A 17,122-nucleotide genomic window follows, 5' to 3' on the forward strand; every position below is an offset into this window, starting at 1 on the left:
CATTGCATGTTTTTTCCTGCTTTGTCGAAGATTATTTGACCATAGAGTTGAGGGTCCATATCTGGGTTCTCTATTCTGTTCCATTGGTCTATATGTCTGTTTTTGTGCCAGTACCATGCTGTCTTGGTGATCACAGCTTTGTAATATAGCTTGAAATCGGGCAACGTGATGCCCCCAGCTTTGTTTTTCTTTTTCAACATTTCCTTGGCGATTCGGGGTCTTTTCTGATTCCATACAAATTTTAGGATTGTTTGTTCCAGCACTTTGAAATTGATATTTTGATCGGGATGGCATTGAAGGTATAGATTGCTCTGGATAGCACAGACATTTTAACAATGTTTATTCTTCCAATCCATGAGCATGGAATATTTTTTCCATCTTTTTGTGTCTTCTTCAATTTCTTTCATGAGTGTTCTGTAGTTTAGCCTAGAGTATAGATCCTTTACCTCTTTGGTTAGGTTTATTCCAAGGCAGCTTAAGGTTTTTGGTGCTATTGTAAATGGAATCGTTTCTCTAATTTCTCTTTCTACAGTTGCATTGTTAGTGTATAAGAAAGCAACTGATTTCTGTGCATTGATTTTGTATCCTGCCACATTACTGAATTGCTGTATGAGTTCTAGTAATTTGGGAGTGGAGTCTTTTGGGTTTTCCACATAAAGTATCATATCATCTGCGAAAAGAGAGAGTTTGACCTCTTCTTTGCCAATCTGAATACCTTTTATTTCTTTTTGTTGTCTGATTGCTGTTGCTAGGACTTCTAGTACTATGCTGAACAATAGTGGTGAGAATGGGCATCCCTGACGTGTTCCTATCTTAAGGGAAAGGCTCTCAGCTTTTCCCCACTGAGGATGATATTCCCTGTGGGATTTTCATAGATGGATTTTCTGAACTTGAGGAATGTTCCCTCTATCCCTATACTCTGAAGAGTTTTAATCAGGAAAGGATGTTGTATTTTGTCAAATGCTTTTTCTGCATCAATTGAGAGGACCATATGGTTCTTCTCCCTCCTCTTATTAATATGATCTATTACATTGATTGATTTTCGAATGTTGAACCACCCTTGCATCCCAGGGATAAATCCTACTTGGTCGTGGTGGATGATCCTTTTAATGTATTGTTGGATCCTATTAGCTAGGATTTTGTTGAGGATTTTGGAATCCATATTCATCAGGGATATCGGTCGGAAATTCTCCTTTTTGATGGGGTCTTTGCCTGGTTTGGGGATTAAGGGAATGCTGGCCTCATAGAATGAGTTTGGAAGTTTTCCTTCTGTTTCTATTTTTTGAAACAGCTTTGGTAGAATAGGTATTATTTCTTCTTTGAATGTTTGGTAGAATTCCCCAGGGAATCCATCAGGCCCTGGACTCTTGTTTTTTGGGAGGTTTTTGATCACTGCTTCAATCTCGTTACTGGTTATTGGCCTACTCAGGTTGTCAATTTCTTCCTCTTTCAGTCTTGGCAGCTTATAGGTTTCCAGGAAGGCCTCCATTTCATCTAGATTGCTCAGTTTATTGGCATATAGTTGTTGATAATAATTTCTAATAATTGTTTCTATTTCCTTGGTGTTAGTCGTGATCTCTCCCCTTTCATTCATAATTTTATTAATTTGGTCCTTTCTCTTTTCTTTTGGATAAGTCTGGCCAGTGGCTTATCGATCTTATTAATTCTTTCAAAGAACAAACTTCTAGTTTCGTTGATCTGATCTACTATGTTTCTGGTTTCTAATTCATTGATCTCTGCTCTAATCTTAATTATTTCTCTTCTAATGCGTGGCTTAGGCATCGTTTGTTGCTTTTTCTCTAGTTCTTCAAGGTGTAGAGTTAGTTGGTGAATTTGGGATTTTTCTATTTTTTTGAGTGAGGCTTGGATGGCTATATATTTCCCCCTTAGGACCGCCTTTGCAGTATCCCATAGATTTTGGACCGATGTGTTTTCGTTCTCACTGATTTTCATGAATTGTTTAAGTTCTTCTTTGATTTGCTGGTTGACCCAAACATTCTTGAGCAGAGTGGTCTTTAGCTTCCAAGTGTTTGAATTTCTGCCAAATGTTTTCTTATGATTGAGTTCCAGTTTTAAAGCATTGTTGTCTGAGAATATGCAGGGAATAATCTCAACCTTTTGGTATCGGTTGAGACCTGATTTGTGACTCAGTATGTGGTCTATTCTGGAGAAAGTTCCATGTGTGCTCGAGAAGAATGAGTATTCTGTGGTTTTAGGGTGGAATGTTCTGTATGTATCTATGAGGTCCATCTGGTCCATTGTTATCATTCAAAGTTCTGGTTTCCTTGTTGATTTTCTGCTTAGATGATGTCTATTGCTGAGAGTAGAGTGTTGAGGTCTCCTACAATTAACATATTGTTATCAATATGACTCTTTATTTTGGTTAACAGTTGGCTTATGTAGATGGCTGCTCCCATGTTGGGGGCATAGATATTTACAATTGTTAGAACTGGATTTTTATTTTTATTTGTTTTTGAGAGGGGGCGGGAGAGGGGCAGAGGGAGAGGGAGAGAGGTGGGGCTTGATCTCACGACCCTGAGATCATGACCTGAGTAGAAATCAAAAGTCGGATGCTTAACGGACTGAGCCACGAGTTAACTGGATTTTTAAAAAGAATAAAAAGGAACAGACAGATCCCTAGTACCTGGCAACCTGGCACCTGCCAGTTACTCAATACAGGTTTCATTTGTTCATTCCACAACTATTCATTATGTTAAGTGCCAGGGATGCAGCGAGGAGAAACAGACATGGCTCCTGCCTCCATGAACCTTAAAGTCAAGCAGGGAAGAGAGACAGCAATCAAAATCACAGAGATAAATATAAAACTTCAATGGGGTGCATGCTACACAGAGCAAGTTCATCGTTCTAGAAGAGTCAATAACTGGCCATAGACAGCTGGCTCAAGGAAGACTTCCCAGAGAAGGGACTTTTGAACTAAGATTTAAAGAATGCCTAAGTATCAACTGGAGAAAAGTAGGGGCCACATTCAAAGAAAATAGCAAGTGCAAAAGCCCTAAGGAAGGAGAGGGCTCAAGCAATAGTAAGAGGCCAGCAGAGTGACCAAGAGGCAGAGGAGGAGATGAGGCATAAAGGTCAGCTGGGGCCAGACATGGGACCCTGGAGGCTTGAAGTGGCAGGGGAAGCCAGCAAAGACTCTATCAAAGGGTTTCAAACAGAGGGATGACAGATTCTAATTTGCATTTTAAAAAAGATCCATCTGGCAGCCGAGTGGAGAATGAGTGGGGTGGGGCAAAGCAAAGGGCACCCAATGAGGGCACCCAATGAGTCTGGAGAGAAAGATGGGGGGGGTTACACAGGGCCACCCAGGAGAGCTGGCTAGGTGAGCACTGCACAAGGACACTCAGCTGAGGACTGAGCCATGTGCCCCAAGTGGAGCTGCCTCTGCCCAGAGGGTGTCTTTTGCTAATAGCTGCCAGGCAGGAATGCTTGTTGCTAATTCCCACAAAGGCTCTTCAGGGCTCTGGCCCGGTAAAATGCAATAAGGGACCTGCATTCACTTCTCTATGCACCAGTACCTGCCAATGCCCCACCCTGTCCTGAGCCAGCCCCGAGTGTTGCGACCCAAGGCAGAGCTGCAGCCTGAGAGGCCTCTCCACCCAGCACTGGCCAAGGATGGGAACTACTTGGGCTACGTGGGGGCAAAGGCAGTGGGGCCCGGTAACATTTCAGGCCCTGTCCATCACCTGCTGTGGCCTGGGAGGCCACACTGGACCACAGGCACCGGGGGATCCCATTTCAAAGCCCTGTTCCTGAGCTGACTGCCAGGTGCTGGCAGCTCAGCCAGCTGCCCAGCTGGGGGACATGGAGGAAGAGGGAACGCCAGTCAGTAATGGAAAGGAGCCAGCTGGGGAAGGGAATGGAGAGCAAGCCTCAGTGTCGCAGAGACTGATGCCTACTGTAGGCCTCAGCCCACCAGAGGGGAACCCCTTCTGTTCCTCAGCACTGAGGACCCACTTAGGAGACACCAAATCTCCCAACAGAGTCATGCAGGTAGAGGAAGGAAGGGCCCTGATCCAAGAATCAAGAGGCCTAATACAGACTCTGATGGTAACTAGCTGGATGACTTTGGGACCCCCAAGGTTCCCACGGTATCCCTTCTGTGGGTCTCAGGCCCCCCATCTGTCCGTCTGTTTGCACTGACATGCTCCCGTGTGGCTGGGCTGGAAGGCACGAGGGTGGCTGTCCATCCTCGGCCCCAACTTACTGGCCATGTTACTCCAGACAGCCATTCCACTTTGGGGCCTCAGTTTCTTCCCTGAAAATAAAGTGCCCACTTCACAGGCTGGTTGTGAGAATTACACATGATAAGGCCTACAAAGCAATGAGTTCGGTGTCTGGCACATAGTAAGTGTGTAATAAAAGTGGGTGGGTAGCCCTTGTCAGTCCCCTGCTGGGATATGGTCACTCCCAGGGCCCCTGGTGTCATGAGGCTGAGACACAACAACAGCAGGAACCAGGGCTACCGATGAAGATCCGCCCCCACCCCCAGGACCTCAGAGGGGTGCATATTGGTCAGAGCCACAAGACAGGCAAAGGTGACCACCAGCTGCGTTTGCTGAACACGGAGATGACAAAGCAAGACAGCTGCCATTTGTTGGGTGGCTCAGGGTGCCACCCACTGTCATCTTCACACGGTGCCAGATGAGTTGAAGATCCTGCCCAAGGTCACTCTGCTTATAAATGATGGAAAGATGTGAACCAGGGCCTGGATTTTTCAGCCCCTACTCTTACACTGATCTGGGAATCCAGCACCCATGGGAATTGGAAAGTGAGTGTCTCCAGACCTCTGGAGTCCATAAACCCTCTGGGTTTGACAAACCCAATGTACAGCACTGACGCAGGCCTTGTGGAAAGAGCCAACAGATGGAGTTTGACCACCAGAGGGCTCTGTTTGAGCAGAAAATCACAGGGCCCTGCTCAAGACCAAGGGGGGTCTTAAGCAATATGGTAGGAAGAGCACGAAGACTAGAATTTCCACTGACCCCACAGTGAGACGGTGAGCCTATCCCTGCTCCCTGAGGCCTCATGTCCACCCTCTGTAGAGCCAAGAATTGGGGCTAGACAGGATCCAAGCTCTGGTGTACCAACTGTGCCTGCTGCTTGGTCTGCAGAGACTACAGGAGATCTATGCGCTGATGTAAATTCTACTACATAAGCGGCGGTTGAGGCCCTGGACTCATCACACAGTGGTTACGACTAAAGCCTCTGCAGCCAGACTGCCTGGATCTGTGCTTATTAGAGAGATGAGTGGAGGCACATTTCTTCACCCTTCTTTGCCTCAGTTTCCTTTTCTCTTAAATCAGGATGACATCCACCTGCCTTAGAGGATGGCTGGTGGGTGTTAGGTGAGTTCATTCTTCACACAAAGCACAGGAACAGTGCACAGTGCTGGGCGAGCACTCAGTAAATGTCAGCCATTGCGATGTTCTTCAGGACTGAGGCTCAGAACCAAACTTAATGAAGTTCATGGCAGGGAATGGAAGAGTCCAGAAGAAAAGAAAAAACAGACAACGGAGGCAGTCTGAGGTTATGCCACTGAAAAGCCATAAACCAGGCCAGCGTTTCCCAGAGGGTGCTCTGTGAAGTAAAGGGCTTTGTGATCAAGCCAGCTGGGGAACAAATCTCACCAGGTTGTTCTACGGCAGGACTTCTAAGGGCCTTCAATTTCTTGGCCCATAAAACCTTCTTTTAGTGGCGGAGCATCCTGCTGCATTAATGCGTGAAAGCACACACAGTGGGAACCCCTCATCTGAACCAGGCTCCTCCCTACACTGAGCACAGGGCCCAGGGCACCAGAGGGCCCACGAATGCCTGGGGACACATGGCCCCCACCAGCAGACATGGGCCCCTTCTGACCCACTCCTGCTCCTCTCCTAGCTCATGCCAAAAAAGAACCTGCTTTAGGACCTGCGCACTTACTGTCACCTCTGCCTGGAAGGCCCTTTGTACCAAGACCTATGCGTCTCCTTGTCTCCCTTCTTCCCAGTCGCTTTGTCAAAGTGGCCATTGTATCAAAAACAGCGTCAACTGCCCATACCCATCACTCCCTGTGCCCTTTCCCGGCTTTATTCCTTCTTGTACTTATTACCACTTGCCACATGGTGTGTCTACTTCTTTGTTGCCTGTCACCCACCCCACCCCACTGCACTGAAATGTCAGCTCCATGACAGCAGTGACCGCACACTCCGATTACCACCGTGTCCCCAGTGCCCAGCAGAGGACCTGGAACACAGTCAGCATGCAGTAAATATTTGCTGAATGAAGCAGCAAATGTCCCCAAGCACCTACCTAGTCCCTACTGCCCATCTTGAAGCCAGAGCCTCTAGAGCCCCCCATCCAGCTGTTCCCCACAGATAGCTTCTCTACGACACTTTCAGCAAAGACTCTGACCCCAGCAGTCATTCTGGGTGCCCTGCGGAGCCCAGAGTAGCTCACCTGCCCGTTGGGATTTCCTTCTCCTCTTTCCTCCAATGCAAAATGGCTCTGTTCAGGAGGTGCATAAATGCCACAGTGCACCGGAGCCAAGAGGAAAGAGCACAGGATCCAGAGCCCAGACTGCCTCAATCTGAGTTCAAATCCCGGCTCTCCCACTTTCAGGCTACCTAGCCTCAGATAGGTAACCCTCCTAAGGCCTTGGTTTACCCATCTGCAAAATGAGGGCACACCCGTCCCTTAGGGAAGACTGCCATGACGTTCGAGGAACCAAGCCTCTCCTACCTCACACCTGTTCCCGGGGCTTCCTTTAGGCAAGTGCCTGCGGTGTGCCAGGCAATCCCCCTGCCATGTGCTCTTAGTAAAAACTAATATTTATTTCTTTAAATATTTTATTTATTTATTTGAGAGTGCGTGAGAGCACCAGTGGGGGGGGCAGAGGGAGAAGCAGGCTCCCCGCTGAGGGGCTCGATCCCAGGACCCCGGGATCATGACCTGAGCTGAAGGCAGACGCTTAACCCACTGAGCCACCCAGGAGCCCCTCACAGCTAATATTTAAAAAGCACTTATTAGACACCAGGCACTAGGTGCTCCAAGTGCTTTACATATACTCACTCACTCCTCCTTCACGACAATCCTAGGAGGTAGGTGCTACCACTCTACCCATTTTACAGATGAGGAAAGTCAGACACTCAGCTATGGAGTGTAGAAATGGGACTCAAACTCAGCCAGAGTATGCACTGCTTGGGGGCCCCAGCTCCACGTACCTTGAAGAAGCCGATGATGCCCACGCCATAGGCCACACAGTACTTGTCCAACAGCTCCCGGTTCCAGGCATCCAGGTTGACATACTTGAGGATGTTCTCATAAATGATGAGGGCGAAGCGGCCACGGCCCTTGTCAGTGAGCGTGGGCATGTCCCCCTTGCCTGGTGCGATCTCCGTGCGGTACTTGAAGCGGCTGGACTCCAGGATGGCCACGACCTCCTGGCCCAGTTGTGAGTAGAGGCTCTCCACAAACACCAGCACCAGTGGGTCCGTGCGGGAGGGCGCGGCCGCCTGCATGGGCTTGAGCGGCAGCAGGCGGCTGGGGGCCACGGGGGGCGGGTCCCCACAGTCAGGCTCAGGGGCGTCCGCCGAGGGCTCCAGGCCCCGCTTCCAGCCATACAGGTAGTAGGCCGAGACAAAAACGCTGAACAGGCAGAAGACGAACAGCAGGAAAAGTATCGCCTGTGGGGACACATGCCGACACAGCCTCCGGAGGCGCGCCAGGGCGGGCATCCTGGCCCCGGAGACCTCGGCCGCTGGAGGCCCGTGTGCCCTGGCCACCCCCAGGCCCCACGCAGGAAATACCAGAGTCGTCCACTGACCAACAATTTCACAGACACTTAGCAAGCGCGGCCCTCGGTGGGCAGCAGGAGTGGAGGATCCGGGCCCCCGGCCCTTCCTCCCAGCCAGGGGCACAGTCTGCAGGCTGGTCGCGCTCCTTCCTTCCTCTGCGCCCCTTTATGTCACCATGGCAAACCCCCACGTGGTCCTGTGCACAGAAGAAGTGCCCCCAGGGCGTCAGGGTCTCCTGGGGGGGCTGGGCAGCGGGCCAAAGGACACTGGGCAGGCCTGGGGGCACCACATGCTGCTCGCTTGGTGGGGCCCCCGGGGCCAAGGCTGTGGAGAGAAGAGGAGAGCCAGAGGTGAAAAGTCAGACTGTGGGCTTTGTGCGGGGTCCACTAACTGTGGACAGACAGGACCTGACCTCGGTGGGCCCAAGCTCAAGTACTGTTGCCCAACCTGGCTGCATTATTTCACACAAGCTTTGTAGTCTCTCTGAGCCTCAGTTTCCCTACTTGTGAAACAGGGCTGACAACAGTACCTGCCTCACAAGAGGCTCAGGGCGTAAGTCCCTAATCCTAATGTGTATAATGTGTATAATATGGTGTCTGCGACGGTGGTTGCTATTTTTTTATAATTATCAGAGTCCAAGACTAGACCACGCGAACTCCAGGTGCAGGAAGGACAAAGTGAAACAAATATTTGCAAGGCCTGGGAGCTAGAGGTGGAATTCTAAATCACGGCTGAACACCCCAACCTCACCGGCTCCTCCTCACCCACAGTGCCTCCCCCCACCATTTCTCTCTCTCTGAATGGGCTGAGCAGCCTCATCAGGCAGCCAGAACTTGGGGTTCCTAGGTCCCCTTCAGCCCCACCGTCCCTGCCCAGAGCAGGCCACCTGTATTGGTCTCACTGGAAAGTAAATGAAGACCCCACACCCACACCCACTAAACCAAGGCCCCAATTTCCTCACCCCAAATAGCAGCCCCCAGTCCCCCATACACATGAGTGGATGCAGCGCTGAAAGCTAGCAGGAGAGAGATGGGGATGGGGACAGAGACCCTGACGCCCTGGGGGCACTTCTTCTGTGCACAGGGACAGTGTGAGGGTCTGGGCGGACACAGCCAACGGGGGAATAGAAGCCTCAGACCCAGAGCTGGGGGTGAAGATCTTGAAAATCCCTCCCAGGCCACAGCGTACCAGAGACCCAACAACTGCAGTTCTAGGAACTTATTATCCCAGGGGTTCTAACTGTAGAAGTGTGTACTGATTTCCCCAAAAGAAATCGAATCCCAAGGCTGTTTGTAATAGCAAACGCCCAACAATAGGGGATTGTCCTTAGCAATTATGATGCAAGCATCAGAGAGAATCCCAGGCAGCCACTTACAACTTGTACAAGATGTGGAAGAAGGACGTTTCCTGACACAGAAATATAATTGCCACACATGTTGTTAAAGTGGAAAACATTTATAAAACGGTATGCATGGTCACATTTCTGTTAAAAATTGTTATGCGTAAGCCAGAAACTGGTACTAAATCCAAACCAAAAAAACCCCAAAATGTTAACAATGATATCTGCGAATGATTTTTATTTTCTTCTTTTTGTTTCCTAAATTTTCTACAACAATCATTTACTATGTTTGTGAAAATTAAAAAAAAATGTTTTTAAAAGATGTGCTCAAGAAGCAAGAGACAGGAGTGTGAAATGAGGATATGTCTCAGACACCACCACTGCTCCCAGTTCTGCCAATGATATGCTGTGTGACTCGGAGCACATAACCCCTCCCCGGGCTTCCTGCCTATTAGCGAGGAGCTTGGGCCAATCTCAGGCGGGCTCTTCCACCTCCCATATTCTGTAATTCAGTCCCTACTATGTGCCAGCACCCTGGGGAACCCAAGGCAGCCAAGAAAACAGGCACCTACAATGCTGGGGGGGGGGCGAGTGTGATAGTGGGGGAAGGGTGTTTGAGAGAACTCAGGGGCACTGAACTCTCCTAGAAGGGGAGGATCAAGGAAGGCTTCCTGGAGGAAATGGTACCTGAACTGACCAGAAGAACACGTGTGGGTTGACCAGGGGTAGGAATGCCGAAGGGCACATGCCTCAGCTTGGAGATAAGGGACAGTGCAGAGCTTCCTGGGGACTCCTTGCAATTCTAGCTGAGAGCAGGGCAAGAGCGAACAGGTTTCCTGGGCGGAGGCCTGAAGGGCTGGGGTGACAGTCCTGTTTATTCCCAGGCTGCAACTGCGTCCCATTTCCCCCTGATAAGGGCAGCCCTCTGCCCTGCGGCCACAGTGAGCCCCACCTCTCGGCCTTGGGGCCAGGACCAGAGTGCAGTGGGTGGAGAGGTACAGCTGCCCGGAGGATGCCCTGCCAGTCTGCCATGCCTGGGGGCACCTGGCCACTCCGGCCGCCCAACAGTGTTTCCCCTGTAGGCCTGGGGGCTGTGATCACCGGCCCTTGGTCGATTGCATTAACAGACTTGCAGCGTGCATGTTAATGATGCACCCAGCAGTGTCAGGCACCTGGGGATCACAGACCCCTGTGGGAATCTGACAACACTTTCCCATAAAAAATATGCATGTAAAAAAAAAATGCATATATGCTGGAAAATCTTGTAACAATTTCAAGGAGTCCAAACCCCATGCCCTCAAACCCACCCATGGACCTAAACAATGTAAAGAAAGCCTTATGGTTACACGCAGACCGGAAGCAGGCAGCTTCATTCACACCCACATGCCACCTCCCAGCAGCCGTGTGACCTTGGGCAAGTTGTTTAACTTCTCAGTGCTCCCAGTTTCCTAAACTGTAAAACAGCAAAGTTTGACGTGCTCCCATAGTTGTGAAAATTAAATGAGTTGCGGGGCGCCTGGGTGGCTCAGTCATTAGGCATCTGCCTTCGGCTCAGGTCACGATCCCAGGGTCCTGGGGTCGAGCCCCACATGGGGCTCCCTGCTCAGCAAGAAGCCTGCTTCTCCCTCTCCCACTCCCCCTGCTTGTGTTCCCTCTCTCGCTGTGTCTCTCTCTGCCAAATAAATAAAATCTTTAAAAAAAAAAAAAAGAAAAAATTAAATGAGTTGATATATATAAAGCACACAGCACCAAATATGGGTCAGTCACTCTCTCCGAGCACACCTGCTGATTACTGAATGTAGGCACAGTGTGGACAAGGACTGAACTCACAAAGCTCTGTCAAGTCAGCTCCATGCTTCCTCTCGAGTCTCTGATAGCCAGTCCTCAGAAGCCCAAATCCCCATTTGCAGAGGCCGTGGCCTTTCCCTGGAGCTGGACGGATGAGCAGGGGCCAGATGGTTAGAGGCCAGGAGACCAGGGAGAAAGCCATGGCAAAGCCCAGGCCCAGGAGAGGGTAAAGGCCTCTCCTGTCCCCAGAGAAGGCCAAATACTCTGGAGTGGGGGGTGGGGGAGGGCGAGATGCTGCTTCATGAACAAAGTGCCAGCCCCCAGCATGCTGGCAAGAGGGGCCTTCAGCACTGACCCCCACCGCAACCCCCTCGAAGGCCTGGAGCCAGCCATTCAAGACCCTCCATGCCCACCTGCATTCCAGAGCCCCCGTGGCTCAAGGATGGAGAACTGGGGGGCTTCTAATCCCCTTGCAGCCACCAACTCCTCTAGGAGAGCTGGAGGCTGAGGCCTCGACGCCCCACCCCCGCCACCCCGCTGCCCTGGGCCTGCCTGGGTCTTGCCGACACTGCCAGAGGTTTTCCTCAACTCCAGCCTCGCCCAACCAGTCACCAATCTTGGTCATGCATCTAGGCCTTTGCTAATGAAGTTCCCATTGCCGGAATGCCTCCCCCTCCCCCTTGGGACACTTACTCATCCTTCAAGACCCTAGTTCCAATGTCATCACCTCTCTGAAGTCATCCCCATGCACCACCCCCTTTCCTGCCCCCAAGTCCCATTCCTCAGGCTTCTGCCAGCCCCATCCCCACTCCATAGTGTGAAACCAGAAAGCCAGGACCCTCAGGCCAAAACAGGACGCAAATGTGCATTCTCTGGCTTACACGGCATTTTTCTTAAATTTGAGATTCGCTATCAATATTTCAAAATCAGGAGATTCCACATAAAAGTTAGAACTTCTAACTTTTATAAAAAGAGTATGTTCTGCTGACACTGGGCACTCATCCCCACAGGCCACCATCGGTCCCCACAGACATGGACTCTCCAGTTAACACAGTCCCACAGCCAACCTCCTTCCTTCATTTGGCTTCCTGCTCAGTCCCTGGGTGCACCTGAGCGTGAGGTCCATGCAGAGTGGACTCGAGGTGTTTCCATACACAACTCTGGAGCCTCCAGATCCCAGGGCGGGGCCAGGACTTACTGACCTCTGCCGGGGCAGGCCCTCCCTGGCACCCAGCAGCTGGCACACAGAGGCCCTCCACAAATACTAATTTCGTTCCTTCTCCTTCCCCACACACCTGGGTGCCCTGAAGGGCAGGGACAAGTCTGATTCACCGTGGAAGCCCCCACTGCTCTCCCCAGGCATAGGTCCTAATTGAGTACTCAGGATATGAATGAATCATAATGAGCTGTTATTACTCCCAATTTACAGATAAGGAGACTGAGGCTCCAAAGTGAAATGACTTGCCACAGTCACACAGGAAACCGCTAAGTCTTGACTCAAATAGGTTTCCTTCCTAACTGCAAATTTGGTCTTTCATTCCTCCATCGGGAGTCCCTCCAAGGGGCTTCTATAATAAAAATAATAACAACAGTGATACCATTATAATCATCATCATTGTTATTTTTACTGCTACACATTTCAAGCACTTACCGCGGGCCTGGCACTGTGTTTAGCACTTTCCCACACCTTACCTCATTTAAGCCTACTCCTACTAACTACTACTGTCATTATTTATATTTCCAGTTGAGGAAAATAAGGCTCAGAGAGGTTAAGTCACTTGCCCAAAATCACACAGCTAGTCTGTGCCAGAGTTGAAATTTGAACCCAGACCCCAGGAGACAGAAGTGGCTCCAGAGCCCGGCAGGGACACCTTGGCTGCGAAGGGGGACAGCAGGAGGGGACCTCAGCCACCGAGGCCTCGAGCCATCAGCCAGGCTCCCACTGTGCTCTCCCAGCCCTAAGCCCAGCTCTCCCTGCCAAGGTGCTGGGGATAATGAATGAGATGCTCTGGTCGTCATGGAGATGCCATGGCAACGCTGCACTTTCGGGAAATACCACGGTAACTGTGGCCACTGCTCTGGAGTTGAAAGTCACTCCTTACCCCTCACCCCACTCCACTCCAAAATGCTCTGCTTCCCCCATAATCCTCTCTAGGACCTGGAGAGAAAGGAGGCAGAGGCCAAGGGCCTTCCAGAGACCAAGCTGTCTAGAAATCAGGACTGGGGAGAGGGTCTGGCTCTGTTCCGGATGGACAGGTAGACTCCAGGAGTGAGAGCAAGAGCTCTCTGAGGCTGAGCTCCCTGTGCCTTTCCTGGGGCGGCACACCTAATGAGCAGCTCTCATGTACTCGGGGTCTACTCTGTGCACCCGATCTCCCGCGAAGGGATGCACATGTCATTCTGTTGCATTCCATCTGAGAGGTGGCGGTGTGCTAGGGGCTGGCCTTACGGTGAAGGGCTCCAACTGCAGCCAGCCTGCCTGGGCTTGAACCTTGCCTCCATTATTTACCAGCCTTGGGATCTTTGAGTAAATCCCTCAACCTCTCTGAGCCTTGGTTTCCCCAGGTGTAAAACAGGCTTCATACCACTTCCTATCTCACAGCGCTAAAACTAATAGAGATGATGCGTGTCAGACAGCTCGGGGCCTGGCACACGGTGATATAGGCTAATACGATGATTAGCCATTTAACAGATTTGGAAACTGAGGCTCAGGAAGCACCTGGCCCAAGGCCACAGATCAAATTCACAGTGGATCCAGAAGGAGAAGAAAGGAGGTCGGGTTTGGGAGCACACTGGAAGTTGGAAATAAGCAGAGGCCCATTCCCCGTCCCCTCTTTCTGTACTTACTGGGCACCACGAGACACCGAGCGTGGCGCTGGACACCGAAGATGTAGGCTTTTTGGGGACCCTGAGGTTTTGTGCCTCTGGTGTGACGCTGCTGCAAGGTAGATGCAGGAAGGTCCCTGCAGTCCTGCATGTTCACCGAGCCCAGATTTTATTTCCCGCCTGGGGCATTCCTGACACTGTCCCCCTATCCCCATCCTCACATGCACACGAATGCACAAACTCACATGGTGCCCATCTGTTCAAGTGGTGTCATCACAGCCATCTGGGCCACAGGCGCAAGTGTGGGGTGGGAAGCAAAGAGCTTCAAAAGTCTGTGAATGGGCACCCGGGCTTGTGGGAGGAGGGGTGGCTGCGGGTCCAGGCGCCGGTAGCCCCACAGGCAATCCCAGGGCCACTCCCCACAGCTGACCCGGCCCCTCCCCGCCTGTCACACCCCCAGCACAATCACACCACCACCCACCGCCCAGCCACACCCCATAGCCGCCCAGCTCCACCAGCCACCCAGCCTCAGCCTGCCCCACCCACCACGTACAGCGCAGCAGAGAAAATCCTCCACATTTGCTTCCCAGCTGTGCAGGAGTCTCTCCAGTCCAATTACCCCCCTGGGAGGCCGAACCAGAAGCAAATCCCTTCCTCTGCTGGAATTCACTGCATACCCCATCCCCCACAGGCCCGCAGTGCCGCCTGGCTGAGGGCCAAGCTGCTGCCCATCAGTCACCCCGGAGTCCAGGGCTGCCACCAAGAGACAGTCGGCAGTCTGGCTCAGAGTCTCGGGGTTGCAGAGGGTGCAGCCCACCCAGCACTGAGCACGTGGGGACACGGAGACCCCGAGAGAGGAAAGGACCCCTGCCCACTCCCACCTACCTGGACCCATTTTCTTGTCCATTAAAACGCTGCCCAGCCTCAGCCTGGAGTTGGGCTCTGCCGGCTGTATTTCAAAGCCCGAGGTGAGCTCCCCTGCTCTGTGTCCCACCATGCAATTCTGCACGCAAACGCTGCCCGACGCCGGCTGCTCTTGTGACTACAGCGCCAGTCCCCCAACTTCACCAAAAGCTCTCCAAAGCAGAGGCGGTCTCCTACCCGCGACAGGTGCTCAAGAGAGATGGGCCCCTGCCAATTACCTTCCCTTTTTGGATCTGCTATGAGAAATCTCCAAGCTAAATGCATTAATAATATGAACTTTCATTTATTAGACACAAATATGTCTGTACTCTGTGCTATTAACCCTTTCACAGCACCACGACCTACCTGCCCCTCACGTTACAGACCAGGACGGTAAGGCCCAGAGGGGCCCCCTCCCACAGAGCGAACGAGTGGTGACTGGGATCCCGCACAGGCCAGCCGGCTCCAGAGCCCGGGCTCATCAGCTTTTGGCCACGTGGGCCCCCCACGTTCACCCGGCACAGCTCTTACCACTGCTCCGCACATCCCACTCTCTGCTCCCTTTGAATGGTGCTCTTTCTGTTTTTGTTTTCATCCATTTTATGTGTGTTTTAACATCAAAAGCAGCCTCTCATGATCCGTCTTGGCAGAAGACTCACAAATCATCCATCACTCAACAAGCAAACAAAGCATAAAGTGCTGGTTCACTCCCAGGTTCCCAACCTGGGATTTGTTCTGGGTTCCCCAGCAGGGAATGCTCAACCAAAAAACCTCAGGAACTTGGACCCCACTTGTTGAGAATTTGTCTTTCCTCCAACAGAGCCCAAGTTGAGAGTTTACCTTTGCACTGGCTCTCAAGAAAGGGTTTACCGAGCAAACAAGCAAATCAGCTTGTGGAGAGGGGCAGAGTTAGGAATTAAGACAGGTCAGGACCAGCTGCCCATCAGTCCCACCAAAGCTCCTAACACAGATCAGGGTGGGCAGGCCCATCACAGGGCATGCTCCCCACTAGCCCATGAAGCTACCCCAAATAGGTCTCTCTCCCCTCAACCCCCAAATCCATCTATGACAGAGTCAAATCCATCCCTATTTTTCTTAGGCTCAGATCATAGGCATTCAAAAGGAATGGAATGATATTTCCTTGCAAATATCATAAACTCCCTTGCTGACAGCAGCCAGCACTGGCTGAGCTCCTGGTAACTCAGCAGCCCTACACTGGCACTGTGCTGAGAGCTTTCCCCAATCTGTCACACCCCATCCTCACACCCTGAGAGGTGGGGTCACTGATATCTGCACTTTACAGATGGGGAAACTTAGGTTCACAGAGGGTAAGCAACTGACTAAAGGTCACACAGCTGGGCAGAGGCAGAGCTTAGAATGACCCCAAGCCAGCCCACCCTGCGGCCCCTGTTTGTAACCCCTATATAGTCCTCAAGTCCAGCATTCCACACCATTCTTAACCCAGGTCTGTGGCCTAGAGCACATCGAGAGAGAGGCTTCCCGAAGATCACCAGCCCCAGCTGCCTAAACACAGGCTGACCCAATTTCTCCAGGGCTGGGAAAGCCTTCACTGGCAGAGAAGGACACCACAGATTCCCAGAAAGGCAAGATCTCAGCCAGAGGGTCTTCACCTTCCCTTGTCCCAGGGCCCTCTGTCATCTCTGACAAGCAGGTGTCCACATGAGAAAGGGGGCTGCCCCCACACCCCAGGCAAAGGCCTCATGTGAAGGAAGAAGAGACAGAAGCAGGAGTGAGGGTAAGAAGCAGGAAATCTCAACTTCGAGAGTGAACTCGGAGGATAATGGTGACCAGCACGCTTCACGGTTCTGGTGCACACCAGGCACAATCATGACCTCATTTATTCACCATTTCTTCCCAATGAAGTAGAAACAAGTTTATCATGCCCTGAACACCTACCCTGCCCCGCCTGTCACCCCTGCAGGGCAGCCAGGCAATGCCGGGCAGTCCTTCCGCATGCCCACCCCAGGTCACCGGATGCCCCCTGAGAGATTCCAAAAAGCAGGTGTTCTGGTGGGGGGGGGGCTCCATCTCACAGATGCAAAAGCCAAAATCCACGTGGGCCTGGAGTCCACATCAGCATCCCAGCCCCTCCACTCACCCTCTCTGCACCTCTGGACAAGACCCTTCCCTACTTCTAGCCTCTGTTTTCTCGACTGGACAATGAGGGGTGTGGACTAGATCAGAAGTCTGTGACCTCCTGGAGTTACAGAACCCTCTAAGAATCTATAAAAACTCTTAGTGAGTTCCCCCAGAGAGATGCCACATTCCAAACAAATTCAGGGTAACTGTGACCGGCCCCCACCATACAACAAATTAAGAACATGGGAACTTTCTAGGGGTCCTTCTGGCTTTGACATGCCGTGGCTTTCACAGTGTAGATAAGACTGAAGTCATGAATGTGACTTCTGAGCACCCTGGGACCTCACCATTCCAGCTACCCACCATGGCCCTG

General features: G+C 51.5%; 1 protein-coding gene across 6 annotated transcripts in view; it reads right to left on the reverse strand.

Annotated features, from left to right (window-relative positions):
• NDST1 (N-deacetylase and N-sulfotransferase 1) overlaps positions 1 to 17,122 on the reverse strand; it is a 67,151-nt gene that overhangs the window by 30,913 nt on the left and 19,116 nt on the right. For 5 of the 6 annotated variants that reach the window (XM_025867240.2, XM_025867243.2, XM_025867241.2 and 2 more), the window contains exon 2: positions 7,221 to 8,117. In XM_025867240.2, coding sequence (XP_025723025.1) covers positions 7,221 to 7,733 — 513 coding nt within the window. In that variant the 5' untranslated portion in view covers positions 7,734 to 8,117. Of the gene's footprint in view, positions 1 to 7,220; positions 8,118 to 13,767; positions 14,127 to 17,122 lie in introns of those variants that run through there. The other variant, XM_025867242.2, reaches the window with a different exon arrangement.

The sequence above is a fragment of the Callorhinus ursinus genome, unplaced genomic scaffold, assembly GCF_003265705.2.
Source record: "Callorhinus ursinus isolate GAN/ISIS: 27379988/994484 unplaced genomic scaffold, GSC_fseal_2.0 scaffold3, whole genome shotgun sequence".
NCBI classification, from domain to species: Eukaryota; Metazoa; Chordata; class Mammalia; order Carnivora; family Otariidae; genus Callorhinus; species Callorhinus ursinus.